Source organism: Halichoerus grypus, chromosome 8 (genome assembly GCF_964656455.1).
Source record: "Halichoerus grypus chromosome 8, mHalGry1.hap1.1, whole genome shotgun sequence".
Classification (NCBI taxonomy): Eukaryota; Metazoa; Chordata; class Mammalia; order Carnivora; family Phocidae; genus Halichoerus; species Halichoerus grypus.
The window spans coordinates 51,939,036-51,957,570 of NC_135719.1; the positions used below are offsets into that span (position 1 = coordinate 51,939,036).

The 18,535-nt window shown below is 35.0% G+C and overlaps 1 protein-coding gene across 4 annotated transcripts in view; it reads left to right on the top strand.

The window, feature by feature from the left end:
- The window catches only part of VPS13C (vacuolar protein sorting 13 homolog C), a 175,101-nt gene that overhangs the window by 84,738 nt on the left and 71,828 nt on the right, over positions 1-18,535 (top strand). For all 4 annotated transcript variants that reach the window (XR_013450451.1, XR_013450452.1, XM_078079265.1 and 1 more), the window contains 8 exons: positions 2,151-2,259; positions 5,805-5,941; positions 7,730-7,886; positions 8,712-8,791; positions 9,319-9,378; positions 10,510-10,672; positions 12,276-12,392; positions 13,682-13,785. Coding sequence is in view for 2 of the 4 variants with exons in the window: in XM_078079265.1 (XP_077935391.1) it covers positions 2,151-2,259; positions 5,805-5,941; positions 7,730-7,886; positions 8,712-8,791; positions 9,319-9,378; positions 10,510-10,672; positions 12,276-12,392; positions 13,682-13,785 (927 nt within the window). In the remaining 2 variants the exon portion in view is untranslated. The remainder of the gene's footprint in view (positions 1-2,150; positions 2,260-5,804; positions 5,942-7,729; positions 7,887-8,711; positions 8,792-9,318; positions 9,379-10,509; positions 10,673-12,275; positions 12,393-13,681; positions 13,786-18,535) is intronic.

An 18,535-nucleotide genomic window follows, 5' to 3' on the forward strand; every position in this document is an offset into this window, starting at 1 on the left:
TGGAGGTGTCCACTGAGCAACAACTGAAAAAATTAGTGTATTGCATTGGTGTATAAATGAGTGTATGAACTCCTTTCTGGGAAGTCTTGTCTAGCTGTAATGAGGCCAAGAGGATGTGCAAGGCTAGTGTCTCCCTGCTTTCATACCCTGAAAGCTCCTCCTTAGTCTCTAAATGTGTGGGAAACCTGAAGTCTGTCCCTTAGGCTGATGCTCAAGGTTGAGTGAACAGGTCTTTTTCATAGACTAAGGATGTGCTTCAGTCTGCTGTCTGTGCATTGCCCTGGGTGTGGTAACTTGCCAAGAACTGTCTTTCTGATAGTTACGGTCCTGTGGAGCTCTGGAACACCAGCCTTCTTGGCTAGCAGGGCCAGGAGATCAAGGGTGTTCACTTTGTGGATTGCACATGCCTGCTGGCTTTAGGAAGACACCTTGTGAGTGTAGGGGGCAGAGCATGCTCCCTGGCTTCAGAAAGGCAATGGGAAAATGTCTTGACTGCGTGTGCCCATGAGCTTCAGCAGCAAAACAGGCTAGTGCCTTGTGCGTCTGTGTACTGACTTTAGTCTGGGAGTGGGAAAATGCCGGGACCACTCACCCACTCCAGCCATGGGTGTGTTGCAACTGCCTGCGCTTGCAAACTTGAGCTGGCAAGTGGGAGAACTCCACCACAGTTTTGTTCTCTGGCCCAGCCAGGTTGCGAGGCAGCACTGCCATTGCCAGTGTAGCCCAGCCTCAGCAGGTGTCGTGACTGCTCCCCTACTCATCCCAGCAAGGCTCTCGGAGGGTGCTGTGTCTGAGCTCTCCTGTCTGTGCTAGTGGGCCATGTGGAGAGTGCAACTGTGGCATCTGCTAGCGTGTCAGTCTCCCAGCAGTATTTCAGATGTCTCCTGCTCCTTCAGCCAGTGCCCCCAGATCAGCAAGTGAATTTCCCTCATATGCGGTCTAGGTGCTTTTCAAACTGCTGGTTTTTCACTGGATCTTGGGACAAGCCCTTTAAGAGAGGAGTCTCAGTTTGGGACCCCTGGAGGTCAGTCCTGTTGGTTTTCCAAGCCAGACATTCTAGGGGCTTCTCGCTTTGGTGCACATCCCAGGGGCACGGGTACCCCATGGGGAGCACCAACTCCTCACTCCTCCATGAGAAGCACCTGTGTGGTGAGATCCTTCCCTTTTGTGTGACATCACTGGGGGTGGGCTTTTTTGTGAGACCATGTCTCTCTGCCTCTCCAGCTTATCTCAGTGTGGTCCTTTTATCTTTTGCTTTGAAGAGCAGTTCATCAGGCTTCAGGTCTTTCTCAGAGGAAAATGATGCATATGTAGTTGTAGATTTAGTGTGTATGTGGGAGGAGAGTTCAGGGTCTTCCTATGCCACCATCTTGGACCCCTCTTCCTTATTTAATTTTTAAATTTGCTATATGTACACAATAGCAGAGATCTGTGTGTAAATTATTTATTAGTATATCTCATTTTATATGTTATATACCCATACTTTTAATTTTAGGGGTATCTCAGTACCCCTATAGCATTGAGGGCAAAGCTTATTTTTTATATTGAAGATAGCCTTTTTATTTCATTGGAATTGTTATTTTTAAAAATGTAGAATTTTTGTTTTTTCTGAGTTTGTCACTTTTTTAAAATGATTTGATTTCTTTAATCATTATTATCTTTCCCTATAGTTTATATAAGTTAAGTAGATGTAACTAATACTGATTTATAAATCACCTTTTTTTCTCCAAACATTTTATTATCTTTGAAACCAAAAATATAAAATGAAATAAGTAGTGAAATACTTGAGTGCATAATGAATATATAATTTTTCAGTGTTAAGGTTATTCTTTCTTCAGTGTCTTATAAATAGTAATTTATTATCTATATTAGAATTGTTTCATTTTATTTAGCTATTTTTTAAAGGAATTAAAAAAATATTTTATTTATTTATTTGAGAGAGAGAACAAGCAGGAGGGAGGGGGAGAGGGAGAGGGAGAAGCAGACTCCCTGCTGAGCCCAGAGCCCGATGCGGGACTCAATGTCAGGACCCTGGGATCATGACCTGAGCCAACGGCAGATGCTTAACCAACTGAGCCACCCAGATGCCCCTAAAATTTTTCATTTTAAAATGAAATATCTTTATCTTTTCTTTTAATGATATTTCACAGGTTAATCTCAATCAAGAAGATCTTAATCTTTTATTTAGAATACTAGCAGAAAATCTTGGCGAGGCTACTGAAGACTTGAATAAAATGAAACCAGGAGTACAAAAGACAGGTAAGAGACTGACAGTAGGTGGCATAATACACGTATCTATTTATTTTACAATTTAGTAGGGGAAACAGACAATAAAAATGACATAAATATATATTTACAAATTGTGATTTGTATTACCATGAAAAGAAAGAAGATGTTTATTTGTTGAATAAATATTGCATAAACCTGTAGTTAGAGCTGATGGACTCTCTTTAGTTATGGCAATAGTTGGTTATAGGTTCCGAACTTATTTCTAAGTTGCATTAAATTAGGAGGAACCATAAAGAAGCATTTTACATCTGGTAGATTCCTGGAATAATTACTGTATGCAAATAAAAACACTCAAAGTTGGCAGTGGGCTATGGTAGCATAGTTAATCTGATTTTTAAATTAGGTTTTGTGGTAAAATATCTTTAAGAATGAAAACATTTGATAAATTACACCTCAGCAAAGAAAATACTGAAAAATTGTACTGCAGTAAAAACTCAGAGAATTTAAATTATTAGTTGCAATGGCCTTTTGACTTAAAGGCAAAGTAACTACCAGACCTAATTTTTAAAACTGTTTTATATATGTATATGACATGCACATATAGTCATTTTTTTCAAACAAATGGCACTATCCTATAAATGTGTATATGTGTGTGTATTTCTGCACTTTGCTTTTTTTATTTCAAATAACAGTTTATCTTGGTGTTCATTCTATATCTGTAAATATACTCTGTATAGTTCTGTCTCATTCTTTCTAATGGCTGCCTGGTATTAAATTATCTTGAAGTATTATAATTTATTTAGCACGTCTGTGTTGATGGACATTGCAGATTGTTTTCAGTCTTTCACTCTTACCCATTACATTGAATATCCTTGTCCATACACTTTTACGAGTGCACATATATCTGTAGGGGAAATACCAGGACTTCTTGATTAAAGGGTATTTAATTTTTATTAACTTAATATATGTTAAGTTAATGAATTTAATTAATTTAATTGAACATTTTTGACACCTCTTGCCAATTGCTCCCCTTAGAACTTGTACTAATTTTGCACTCCCACCAGCTTGTTTTTTTGTATTAAAATTTTTGCTAAATTGCTAATTGAAAAATGGTATCTCACTATATTTTTATTTTTAAAAAAACTTTTTCTTACTATATTACAGAGCACAAATAGTAGTAAAGAACACAAATCTTAAGTGTACAGTTCAGTCAATTTTTATGTATAGCTATACCATATAGCTCTTAATCACCATGATTAATATATAGAACATTTCCAGCTCGCCCCAGAAGGCCTCCCTATGCCCCTTCCCAGTCAGTACCAAACACCCACCCTGCCCTCAAATCCACCCAGAATTAACTGCCATCCTTATTTGTAATACCACAGATAGATTAGTTTTGCCTGTTTTTGAATTTACCATAAATGGAGTCATACAGAGTTTACTCTTTGGTTTTTGGCTTCTTTCAGTCATTATTTTGTTTGGGAGATTCTTCCATGATGTTGTTGTGTAGTGGTAGTTGTTCTTTTTAATCCTGTGCATATTTATCATATGAATGCATTAATATTTATTTTATCCATTCTACCTTTGATGGCAAACATTGGGTTGTTTCCATTTTTTGACTGTCTTGAATAAAGTTGCTATGAATGTTGTTATACATGTCTTTTGTTATACTTATATACTGTCTTCTTTTGGTTGTATAGCTAGGCTTCACATGTTAGGCTCATTTGTTAGGTTTACGTTTAGCTTCAGTAACTTATGCCATATTATACCAAATGATTTTCTGAATGGTTGTACTAATTTACCAGCAATGTATGAGGGTACTAGTTGTTTCACATTCTCACTGGCCCTTGGTATTGTCAATATTTTTAAATTTAGCCATTCTGGCTGATATGCAGTGGTATTTCTATGGTTCTTATTTGTTCCCTGATTACTAATGAAACTGACACCTTTTCATATGCTTACTGGCCATTTGGATATCCTTTTCCATGACATGACTATTCAAATCTATTGACCATTATTTTTATTGAGGTTTTTTTTTTTCTTAGTGATATATTGGAGTTCTCTGTTCATTCTGGATGTGAGCCTTTTGTTGGTTGTGTGTGTTATATGTGTATGTGTTGATATAGGCATAGAAATAGCCCTATCTGTGATTTGCTTTTCATTCTTAATTGGGTCTTTTATGAAAAGAATTATTTAGTTGTAATGAATTCCAATATATCATTTTTGAAAGTGATTAGTGCCTTTTATTTCTTAAGAAATCTCTGCCTATTCCAGTAATTATTTTGTAAAAGCAAAATATTTGCTAGAATCATTTCCCCTGGATCACACTGTGGAACAGTGCTGGAATAAGGTGATAGTTAAGAAACCTCACCCTATGTGTTTCTTTCTCAGAGTTAATAATTGACAGCATTGGTTTTTCATATGGTTTTCTGGTATGGTTTATGGTACAGAATTCTTGTGTTAGTGATCATAGATAATGTTAACTCCAATAATATTAGTAACTAATGTAATGTTAATGAGGGTTAGTTGAGAGTAATGGCTATTGTGAGACTGATGAGTTTGGACTCTACCATTTGCCATCTGTGTGAAGTTGGGCAACGTCCTGAATCTATCTGAACCTCAATCTGCTCATCTGTGAAATGAAGACAAAAGTTTTTATCTTGAAGGGTTGATATAAAAATGAAATGAGACAATCCATGTACAGCCCTTAGCATGGTGACCAGTACAGAGGTAAGCAAGTGATAGCTATTATTAATTTTGTGTATTACAGTTAGAAAGCAATTTTATTGCATTTCTGAGTATGTGATTTTCAGCACAACAATATCAGTTTCATATAGCTTTACTTTTGCTTTTTTGTATGGTATAAGAGGTTGTAACCATCCCTCCCATTTTTTTTCTTTTCTAGCTTTAACTCTTGTTATCCACCTCATGATTTAATCATATCAAACTCTGTTTCCAAAACCTATCATGATGTGCTATCTACAATTTTGCACAATCTCTTATCTTATTCTTGGGTGTCTTCTCTGTATGAGGAGGTCCTTAAGCTCTACCTGAATGATAACTCCCTTATTAAAACTTTCTTGACCTCCCCATAACTATTTCATGTTCTATATTTTCTATAGTCTATTAACATTTGTCTACTTAATGTGACCAGGCATAGCCTGCTTCTTTTGTTTGTATTTAATTTTTTTTTTAAAGATTTTATTTATTTATTTGACACAGAGAGAGAGAGCACAAGTAGGCAGAGTGGCAGGCAGAGGGAGAGGGAGAAGCAGACTCCCCACTGAGCAAGGAGCCTGATGCGGGACTCCATCCCAGGACCCTGGGATCATGACCTGAGCCCAAGGCAGACGCTTAACCAACTGAGCCACCCGGGCGCCCTGTTTGTTTGTATTTTAAATGTATACGTCTCTTCTACTAAACCATAAGCTTTCTAAGGGCTGGAACTATGTATTACTGATTTGTAAATTTTCAGTGCTTTCACAGGTCCAGAGTACTCATACATGTCCTCAATGAGTATTTATGGAAAAAAATGTGTGGATAGAAGTGAAAGAATTTCTTTTAAACATCTTTAGGTGAAATTAAAGGGCCACTTGAAACCTCTACAGCAAAACAAGATGTACATGCTTCCCAAGGTACTTTAACAGCTGGAATGGAAGAAATGAGATCTGTAGACATCATTAATGTGCTGCTGAATTTTGAAATCAAAGAGGTGTGTAATTTTCATCTGTTTCTGTAAAGTGAATAAGTAAAAGATATTTGGAATTACCTCTACTAAAACTTGTAGATTATTGATATGGATGAAAAAATCTTAATGTAGGCTATTTATAATTTGTATGTAGCAGTGCAGTTTGTAGTAAATTTGAGAGTTTATGAAAGATGAGTTATATTTGGGGTATACGATATTTCATAGAGAACATGGTAGCATGTGTCCTGTAACATGCTTTTCAAATGATTTTAGGACACTTGGGATGTAGCTTGCTTTGGATTTCATGTAAGAAAGTCAGGAAAGGGAAGTAGTGACAGAGAAATCCTTTGCAAATTTTAGAAACCCTTAATAGAATAAAACACAGTATGTCTACATGTTTTAAATATTATATTACCACTATCTGCTTTCCATCTGCAGATCTTTGAGGAAGGATTAGATGGATTTTCCTCTTCTGTATTCACACATTAATATTCATTGCATGTGCTAAGTGCTGAGGATACAGAGTTAAAAGGCAGAGACTCTGAACTCTAACAAGAAAACAAACAATTAAAATTTTGTAAGTGCTCCCATTAAAAATGTGCCTGAGGAGCTTGTGGCTGTGATAGTAAGGAGGGGGATCTAAGCAGGCTGAGAGTGTCAGGGAAGATTTTCTGGAGGAAGTGACATTTGAGATGAGTTTTTAAGGAAGAGTAAGTAGAGTCTGAGAAAAGGGGATCAGGAAAGGGGCTGGGGCAGGGTTAAGGTGTGAGTATATGAGAAAATATAGTAGATAAAGGGACTTGAAAGAACTTCCTGCAAAATCCCTTTGTCATTAATAGTAGAGGTTATGTTCTTCCTCTGAGTTAAAAATAACAAACTTTAAAACAAATGGGTTCTACTTTTCTTATCTGAAATATATGCTTTGCAACTAATTTCTTTCATCTTAAAACTTAACTGTTTTTCTGGTTAATATTAGTTATTGAAGATACATAAGCTTTAATAATTGAAACGTTGATGTATCATTCTATTTGCAAATGGGCTTCATTAACATATGTGCATAGAAAACCCATAAGCTGTTTTTCATATCATTTGTAATAAATATTATTACAGTTCCATTCCCTGAGGACATGGGAAGTAGGGGAGGCAATTTGCATTCCCCAGGCCAATACTTGACACTGAAGACATTTTTGGTTTTCACTATCTGGGGAGAGGGAGCTGCTGACAACCAGTGTGAGAGGCCAGCATTACCACTAAACATCCTACAGTGCACAAGTCTGCTTCCTCACTGCAAAAAATTATCCAGCCCAAAATGTCAATGGTGTCAAGTTTGAGAAATCTTGCCTTAGGATTAGTATAAAAGTTGCCCATTTATTGTATAGACTTCCAGATGAAAGGCTGTCCATCAGACTAGAACTTCTGGGAATTAGGCAGAACTACTTTTTTTTTTTTTTTTTTTTGCCTTGATTCTAATCACTAGAATATAGTGGCAGTGTTTCAAAAATGTGAACAAGTAAATGTGCCTGCTCGGCAGGGAGCCTGCTTCTCCCTCTCCCGCTCCCCCTGCTTGTGCTCTCTCTCTCTCTCTCTCACTCTGTTAAATAAATAAATAAATAAAATCTTTAAAAAATAATTCAAATAAATGTACCTTCCAAAGTAAATAACACTAGGCAATTTTCCAGGCACAAATAGTGGTACACATGTTTACATTGTATGAATATTTTTATTATATCACTCTGGATGGTTATGAAATTGTTGACTTACCTTCATTGTATATAAGTGGAATTGTTTGTGGTAATCCTGGGCCTTTTCTAGGTTGTGATTACTTTGATGAAAAAAGCAGAGAAGAAAGGAAGGCCTTTATATGAACTTAATGTCCTGCAGCTTGGAATGAAAGCTAAAGTTAAACCCTATGACCTGACTGCTAAAGCTTATCTAAAAAAAATTAGTATGCGATGCTTTGAGTTCCCTGGTAAGTGTGAATTATAGTCTGTGTAAATTATTCATGTTATAGGCAGTGGTCCCTACCTTTTTGTCAATAGTAAGCAATTTATTAATGTCATCATAATTAGTTAATTTAATTTATTACCTTGATAAAAAGGAATTTGATATTTAAAAATTTATTATTTATGTAGTTGCCATAAAGTAAGAATATATCTAAATATATATATTACCTATATTTAGCATGAAGTAGGATATATTCAAATCCACTTTTTAACATGCATTAAGCCAACTTTTTTTTTTTTTTTTTAAATTTTATTTATTTATTTGACAGAGAGAGACACAGCGAGAGAGGGAACACAAGCAGGGGGAGTGGGAGAGAGAGAGAAGCAGGCTTCCGCGGAGCAGGGAGCCCAATGCGGGACTGGATCCCAGGACCCTGGGATCATGACCTGAGCCGAAGGCAGACGCTTAACGACTGAGCCACCCAGGCGCCCCGCATTAAGCCAACTTTTAAAGTTGCTATGGATGTTTAAAGTTTATAGGAACTCTATGGGGTAACTTTAAGTAAAGCAAACATATTGAGAATAATCCCTAGCTTATGTATTTTATAGCTTTGTTCTTCAGTATATTCTTTCTGATTTATTCAAGTGAATAATACCAGTAGTACAAATGTTACAAAAGTTATAACTGACTGGTGCTGGTTTTTTTTTTTTTTCAATTTTTTAATGGAGTTTTTTTTTTTCCAAAGCCACTTTTATTGAGGTATGATTAATATACAGTAAAATTCTGTTTTAAAGTACATTTGAAATGTTTGAAAGACTTACTGGAGCTGCCCTGTGTTTTTTATTTTTAGACTCTGCAGGAGAGCCACTTCACATTATTAACTCTTCTAATGTAACTGAGGAGCCCCTGCTGAAAATGTCACTGACAAAGGTACCTGGTTTCCTTCTAGGATTTTTTAATATTTGAATAAATAAAGTTATGTAATTCTCCCATGTTTAGTATTTCAATTTTCCCCCCTAAAATTTTTCATTCTAAAGCTCATGGATTGTAGTGAATTATGCAAGCATCCAAAAATAACCTTGTGAATAACCCTTATATTGTTGAATAAGTGAGTGTACAAAGTTCTGTGGTAATCCAAATTTGTTATAATCTAGATATGCTAGCATTTTTCCCTACCTTTGGCATTTAATCCTAAGTAGGATAAGGAATTGGAGTTTTTGCTTCTATAGGATGTAAGAAATGCTTCACTTTTTTTGGCACATGCCTCTTTGCTGTTAAGAAATATGCTTATAATGTTTTCATAGCATACTTTGAAAAGTAGAGAATATATATATGCATATATATGTATGCACATGTATATATACCTATGTATGTAAGTTTATATATATATATTTTTTTTTCAATGTGTGAATTCTTGGTGTTTTCAACCCAGTGGTTTAATCTTTCACTATTTCTAGGCAGACAGTGATGGACCAGAATTTAAAACTGTTCATGACAATACCAAACAGAGACTGAAGGTAAATATTTTCTAATTCTCTATAAGGCAATGTTATATTAATTATTAAATCTAGCTTTATAGCCATCCTCTTTCTCCGCATCCTCACCAACAAATAATATACTATTTAAGGGAATTTTATACATGGTTATTTGGCCTACTGTTGATGGATGTATTAAACATTTGAATTATATATTGGCTTTAGGATTAGAATAAAATTAACAATGAAGCTAAAAGCATGGCTCAGTACAGATATTGCTTACAATACATTTGAGCTTATATAGTCTGTCTTGGACCCATCTGAAATGTGATTGACCTAAGGCCTGCTAGTACTTCCCGTATCTTTCCTTAAAACCCACCAATTAAGGTCAGAATTAGAGTTGGGCATGAGGGGGGCAGAGTGTTTGTTTATTGTCTGTTTGAGATTAACACTGTAAGAATGAGTTCTTTCTTTAAAAAAAAAAAAAAGGACCAAGTCTGTGATTCATCAGTCTTACACAATTCACAGCGCTCACCATAGCACATACCCTCACCGATGTCTATCACCCAGCCACCCCATCCCTCCCACCCCCCACCACTCCAGCAACCCTCAGTTTGTTTCCTGAGATTAAGAATTCCTCATATCAGTGAGATCATATGATACATGTCTTTCTCTGATTGGCTTATTTCACTTAGCATAATACCCTCTGGTTCCATCCACGTCGTTGCAAATGGCAAGATTTCGTTATTTTTGATGGCTGCATAACACATTATATATTAAAAAAAAAAAGATGGTAGGAAGGGAAAATGAAGGGGGGGAAATCGGAGGGGGAGACGAACCATGAGAGACTATGGACACTGAGAAACAAACTGAGGGTTCTAGAGGGGAGGGGGGTGGGGGGATGGGTTAGCCTGGTGATGGGTATTAAAGAGGGCACGTACTGAATGGAGCACTGGGTGTTAAACGCAAAAAATGAATCATGGAACACTACATCAAAAACTAATGATGTAATGTATGGTGATTAACATAATAAAATTTTTAAAAAAAGGATCTTAATTGATCTTTTCTTAAACGAATTATTCTTCAACATATACTTATTTGTTTATGTTTGAAGCTTAATATAAAAATGTCACCATATCTGAAATCTGTCTTTCTAATTGTTTATTATCTTAGGTTTCATTTTCATCCTTAGACTTAGTACTTCATTTAGAAGCTTTACTGTCCTTCATGGATTTTTTATCATCTGCTATTCCATCCTCTGAACCTTCCTCTTCTGAAAAGGAATCTGAGCTGAAACTACTTGTGGGGGAGTCCAGAAGTATCGTTGTCAAAGCTGGTATTAACTTCTGAGTCATGGTCTAATATTTTCTGTCTGAACTTTTAATAATCGTATGATAACTTATATTTTCAAGCTAGGACAAATATTCAGCACCTTAATATTACAGCTGCTCTGACAGATTAAGTTAGTTTCAAAAGAGAGCAAATTTTATTCCTGCGGTAGAGACAGGATAATTTTGTGAGGGATTTAAAATACATTTTTAATATTAATCATGTATTTGTATTTGATTTCACTGTCAATCTTTTATGGAAAATAAAGTTGTACATACTTTGCATTGATATCTCTGCAGCCTTCACTTCAGTGCAAGTGAGAACAGAAGAAATTAAAATATGAATACAGTCATGCATAGTACAAAGGCCCATTTCTGTCAGTCACGTAAACCCACCTGGTGCTCAACAATTTTAAATGCTCTGTGGGGCACAAAAGGAAGAAGATCATGGAAGAGAAAGACTCACTTTGGTTTCTAACCAAAACTGAGTTTAAATCACACACACATATGGGATGTTCCTCAAGCATATGGCTTGTGCTATGAATTAGATATGATGTTATCCTGAATGAACATGCGCCTATTTTTAAGCCAAATGTCATTTAAATTATTTTTCTTTCATATTACATGGTATGAATATCTAACATCTAGTAATTTAATTTTCAGACCATTGCCTGTTTGAGTGACATCTGTATTACTGACATCTTTAAAGCGTAAAACTCTTAGTAATATTAGATCTGATATAAGGATCAGATTTTTTTTTTAACCAGGGATCAGAGCGATACTTTTGCTATAAACTAGAGTTAAAGAGTTTTATTGTTGTCTTTAATGTCCTTGCCGTATTAATACCTGTGGAAATGCTTCTTTATGTAACATGCATATATACATACATGTACACACACAGTTGAATAAATGAAAGAGCAATGTTTAAGTTCACAATAAACTACAAAAATTACTAATCCAAAGAAACAGTTTTCCAGTTATGCTATGTAGTTGATTTTAATGGTTTGATTATAGTTTTTATGGTTTGATTTACATCTTAAGGGAAAAAAAAAAAATCCCTGTTATCACCTTGGTGATTAAGGATTGATGTCCTGTGCTTTTACAGTATTATAGGAAAAGGTCTGTTTCCCTCAGGCAAGACAGATCTCTAGAAAAATATGTCCTAAATTTATCAGTTAAGACCTGGACCAAAGTAGATGAAGGGAATCCATTTGATTGTGATTCTTATACACACACACACACACACACACACACACACACACACACACTGTAAATTTTTTTGTATTTTTTTAACTTAGCTCTTTATGTTTATGTCTCATAGACCTAAATCTTTTTTCCCAGAAGAAAAATTATAGGAAAGTTTCCATCTAGCAAATTGTATTTTCAAGGTTCTATTAAAGGTTGCCTTTATTCTTAAGTTGGAGAGGAATATGCTAGTTTCTGATTGGCATTTGAAAATTGAGTCAAAATCCATATTAATTATATGTTATCTTAATGGAAGCCTTTTTGATTCTTCTTAGTTCATAATGTACTTTTTGTGAATTTTACATTATTTAGTCTGTTATATCATCTTTGCACTTTGCTAATCACAAGCTTTCTATTATTTTTCAGTATCCAGCAGTACTTCTGAAGATGATGTGTTCGATTTAAAGGTCATAGCTGAATTAAATGCATTTAATATCTTTGTCTGTGATCAGAAGTGTAACATTGCAGATATTAGAATACGTGGTAAGTAATGATATTCCTTGGTGTAGGTATTTCTGTTTCTTTACATAGACCTCCAGGAAGAGTGAGTTTGTGTATGGTAGATTTCTTGAGTCATTGTTTTGTTTACTTACATTGAAGACTTGCACAAACTTTTCAAAGATGTACTTTGAAATGGTAGACGTGAATTTGTTATGATTCACAGCTGACATGAAATATTTCTTATGTATTTTTCAAATTTTAGAATAAATCTAAGGCTTAATTGCTTATGTTCCTTTTGTATTTTCAGAATAAAATACAAAAGAGAAACTGAGAAATTAATATCACAACACCTCACTAAATAAAGAAAATGTTAACTATGTTTATTTCCCTTGTCTTTTGTACATATATAGCATCAGACTAGAAGTACCTAAAAGAAATTTTGTGTTACTCATCATCAGCTTGATAAAAGGATAGGTTCATATTATACCATGGGTTCTTGAACCAATCTGCCAAGATTCAAGTTTTGGCTCTAACATCTATTAGCTGACCTTGAGAAAATTAATTAACCTTTCTGTATCTTAGTTCCCTATGGAGATAGTTGTAATAATTATTCATGGGATTGTTGTGATAGTTATGACAATTATTTGTAGGATTATATATGCATTTACATATATTTAGAAAAGTGATTGGTACATAGTAAGCACTCGAGAAAAGATTAAAAATAAGTACTGTTCAACAAATATTACTAAGTATCTATTTCATCGGTGGCATGGTATTAGATCGAGCTTATTACTGGTTCTTAGCTATAGGCATTCTCTTTTACTGAGGAGCTGTTTTAGAAATCATTATGGCTTTAGAGATTATGAGAATAACCAAAATTTTTTTGGATAGAAAGATTCTATTTTATATGTAGTTTTTTGTAGAATGAATGTTTATTCATCAAATTATATTCATTTATGCTCCATTATCAGAGCATTAGTTTTCATAATAAATGCTCGTGAGATGGCTGTTTAAGAAATAGCATGTGTCTTCCTCTATGACCACTTACAATCTTGCCAATGCACAGGATATTTGTTTGGAGACCTGTGATTGATTCTCTTTGAAATTCAGTTTCTTTTGTCTTTAAAATTTCCACTTTTATGTATGAAATACTTAAAGATATTGTAATCTTTATTAGGCATCTTATACATAGAAGTTGATACCTTTACTATGTGTAATAGTAATTATATTCATTCTCTATCTTGGTAGTATATTTTTTAACTTGATTAAATACCACTGAATCGGTTCACTTGGATTGGGTGAAAAGTTTGTAAATGTTATGTTTCCCGTAGGAATGGATGCCTCTATTTCTGTGAAGCCAAAGCAGACTGACATGTTTGCCAGACTTAAGGATATAGTAATTACGAATGTTGATTTGCTGTCCATTCACAAAAAGGTAATTAAAAAATAGGTTTCAGGAAAAGGAGGCTGTTCAAGATGTCAGGGTAGGAAGATCCTGAACTCACCTCCCCTACCGCCATAACAATTCTACAACTACAAATGAGATAATTTTCTCTGAAAAAGTCATGAAAACTAGATGAACAGCACCTTCACAACAGAAGATAAACAGGCCACATCGAGATGGGTGGGAGAGGCAGAGATGTACTCTTCTGCCATAGCTTGCAGGCACCCATAGCACACACAGGAGATGCCCAGGAGCGCCTGGCTCTGCTGTCCAGGTGGGATTGTGCTTCCGGGCCCTACTGGTCATGTTCTGTTCTGTTCAAGGCCACTCCTTCAGTGGGAAAGGTAGGTCTTTCACCTAATACATAGAAACAAACACAGAGAATCAAGCAAAATGAGGAGGCAGAGGAATGTGTCCAAATGAAGACAAAGGCAAACCTCAAAAGAACCCTTAATGTATCGGTGATAGTTTGCCTGATAAAGAGTTCAAAGTAACAGTCATAGTGATGCTCACCAAACTCAGGAGAAGAGGGGATGAATAGAATGGGAACTTCAACAAAGAGATATAAAATATATGAAAGGACCAAATAGAAGTCATAGAGCCTAAGAATACAATAACTGAATTAAAAAATACCCCAGCGGGGCTCAGCAGCAGACTGGATAAAGCAGAACAGATCAGTGAGCTGGAAGACAAAACAATGGAATTTGCCCACACAGAGCAGCAGAACAAAAAATGAGAATTAAAGAAAAAAGATGATAACTGAAGGGACCTATGAGGCAACATGAAGTAGAATAATATCCACCTTATAGGAATCCCCAAAGGAGAAGAGAGAAAGGGACAGAAAATCTATTTGAAGAAATAATGGTTGAAAACTTCCCTAAACTGGGAAAGGGAATATCCCAGAAAGTTCCAAATGAGATGAACACAAAGACTGCAACACCAAGACACATTTTAATTAAACTGTCAAAAATTAGAATCTTAAAAGCTGCAAGAGAAAAAGAACTTGTTAATGTACCAGGAAAACCACATAAGGCAGTCAGCAGATTTTCAGCGAAACTTTGCCAAGCCAGAAAATGGCATGACATATTCAAAGAACTGAAAGGAAAAAACTTTCAACCAAGAATACTCCACCTGGTAAGGCTATCATTCAGAATAGAAGGAGAGAGAAAGAATTTTTCAGACAAACAAAAGCTAAAGAACTTGTAACGATTAACTGGGCTTACAAGAATGTTAAAGGGACTTTTTTCAGCTGAAAAGAAATGGCACTAATTAATAACAAGAAAGCATATGAAAATAAAAATCTTACTGGAAAAGGTAAATATATAGTAAAGGGTGGATTAACAACTTATTAAAGCTAGAATGAAAGTTAACAGACAAAAGTGGTAAAAATAGCTATAGTTATAATAATTAGTTTATGGATACAAAGGATAAAAAGGTATAAAATGTGACATGAGAAAAATATAAAATGGGGGGGAGACAGTAAAAATGTAGAGTTTTGGAATGTATTCAAATTTAAGTTTCTGTCAACCAAACAGGCTGTTATCCACATAGGATGTTTTATGTGAACTTCAAGGTAACCACCCAGCAAAACTTACAGTAAATGCACAAAAGAAAATAAGGAAGGAATGTAAATAAAACACTAAAGGGAGTCATCAAACCACAAGGGAAGTGAGACTCCCATCAAAAAGCTGTTAGAGCTAATAAATGAATTCAGTAAAGTTGCAGGATACAAAATTAGCATACAAAGATCTGTTGCATTTCTATACAGTAATAATGAACTATCAGAGAATTTAGGAAAACAATCCCATTTACAGGTGCATCATAAAGAATAAAATATCTTGGAAAAAAATACCTAGGAATAAATTTAACCAAGTAGGTGAAAGACCTGTACACTGAAAACTGTAAAACATTGTTGAAAGAAATTGAAGAAGACACAGATAAATGGAAACATATTTCGTGCTCATGGATTGAAATAATTTATATTGTTAAATTGTCCATACTAAAAGCATTCTACAGCCTGTGTGCAATTCATATCAAAATTCCAGCGGCATCTTTCACAGAAATAGAACAATTCTAAAATTTGTATGAAAACACAAAAGACCCCAAACAACCAAAGTGATCTTCAGAAAGAACAAAGCCAGAGATCTCATGCTCCCTGATTCAAACTATTCTACAAGGCTATGGTAATCAAGAGTATGGTATTGGCATTAAAAGAGACATAGATCAGTGGAACAGACTAGAAAGCCCAAAAATAGACCCATGTACATATGGTCAATTAATTTTCAACAAAGGAGGCAAGAATATACAGTGGGGAAAGGACAGTCTTTTTAGTAAATGTGTTGGAAAGCTACATGCAAAAGAATGTAATTGTCAATTAAGTGGGACAGCTACGTATAAAAGCATGAAACTGGACCACTGTCTTTACACCATATAACAAATTTAATTCAAAATGGATGAAAGACTTGAATATAAGACCCAAATCTAATACTCCTAGAAGAAAACGTACATGGCAAGGTCCCTGACATTGGTCTTAGCTAAGATGTTTTCTTAGATCTGACTCCAAAGGCAGGAGAAACAAAAGCAAAAATTTTTAAATGTGACTACATGACACTAAAAAGCTGTATAGCAGAGGAAGCCATCAACATATCAAAAAAGCAGCCTACTGAATGGGAGATTTTGCAAATCATGTATCTGACAAACAGTTAATATCTAAAATATATAAAGAACTCATACAACTGAATAACCAAAAAACCAAACAATCTGGTTAAAAAATGAGCAAAGGACCTGAATAGGCATTTTTGCAAAGAAGACATACAGGTTGCCAAAAGGCACATGAAAAGATGCTCAGCATCACTAATCACCAGGGAAATGAAAATCAAAAGCACAATGAAATATCACCTTACATCTGTCAGAATGGCTTTTATCAAATAGATAAGAAATAACAAGTGTTGGTGAGGATGTGGAGAAAAGGGAACTCTCATGCCCAATTGGTGGGAATGAAAATTGGTACAGCCACTGTGGAAAACAATATGGAAGTGCCTCAAAAAATTAACGATAGAACTTTCATATGATCCAGCAATTCCACTTCTGAGTATCTGTCTGAAGAAAACAAAAACACTAATTTGAAAAGATACATCACCTCTGTGTTTATTGCAGCATTATTTACAATAACCCAGGTGTGGAAACAACTCTAAGTGTCCATCAATAGATGAATGGATAAAGAAAATGTGACGTATATATACAATAGAATATTACTCAGCCATAAAAAAGAATGAAGTCTTGCCATTTGTGACAATATGGGTAGAACTTGAGGTTATTATGTTAAATGATATAAGTCAGACAGAGAAGGACAAATAGGGTATGATTTCACTTTTAAGCAGAAACTAAAAACCAAACCAAAACAAAACAAAAACCTCAGACTCCTAGCAAATAGAGTGGTGGTTGTCAGAAGGGAAGGTACTGGGGAGATGAAATAAGTGAAGGGGATCAAAAGGTACAAACTTCCAGTTATAAAATAAATGTCATAGGGACATAAAGTATAGCATGGGGCATACAGTCAGTAATATTGTATGAACTTTGTATGGTGACAGGTGGTAACTCGACTTATTCTGGTGAGTAATTTGCAGTGTATACCAATGTCAAGTCACTATGTTGGACACGTGAAACAAATACAATATTTTATGTCAGTTATACTTCACTTAAAAAAAAAAAGAAAAAGGAAAACCAGTTACACTCCAAAATAAGATGCCATTATCCCCATGAAAATTTGGGTTAAATATTAGAAGATACTTCACACAAAAAGATTATGAATGGTCGTAAAGAATATTAAAGATGTTCAACAACACTAGTTATCAGGTAAATGCAAATTAAAGCCACAAGGAGATAGATACCCATTTCAGGGGCTACATTAAAAAAAATTGACAATACAAAATAAACCCTTAATGAGGAAAAAAAAAATGACAATACCACCTATTGGCAAGGATTATAGCAACTGGAACTTCTGTTGCTGGTGGGACTGTATAATTATATAATCACTTTGGAAAACAGTTTCAGAGTTTCTTATAGAACCCAATATATATTTACCATATAACTCAGCAATTCCAGTCCTGTGCATTTCCCCAAGAGAAATGAAGACACATGTCCACGGAAATCTTTGAACATGAACACTCATAACAAGTTTGTAATCATAACCCCAAACTGGAAACAATCCAAATGCCCATCCAAAGAGGAATGGGTAAACAAACTGTGGCATATCCAAACAGTAGAATACTACTGAGCTATAAAAAGGGGGGAAAAAAAAGTGATACATGTAATGGGGGTGAATCTCAACATGCTTAATGAGAGAAGGCAGACACAGAAGAGAACATATCCTATGATTCCACTTACATGAAGCTCTAGAAAAGACTAGTAAGTGAAAGCAGATCAGTGGTTGTTTGGATCTGGGTTTGGGGGAGGGTCAGGGATTAGCTGAAGGGGAGGGGCTCAAAGGAACTTTTTGGGGTGATGGGATGTTCTATATCTTCTTTTGGTGGTATTTACATGGGTGGTATAAATTTGTCAAAATTTCTCAAAGTATATACTTAGGAAATGAATGCATTTTATTATATGCAAATTATACCTTAAAAAGTTAATTTAAGAATAATTATTTCACAAAAAATTAGAATGTACAGATTAATAGAAACCAAAAAAACAAACATGAAAAAATGCTTTTTAATGAAAAATAATTTCTGTATTGAAATTT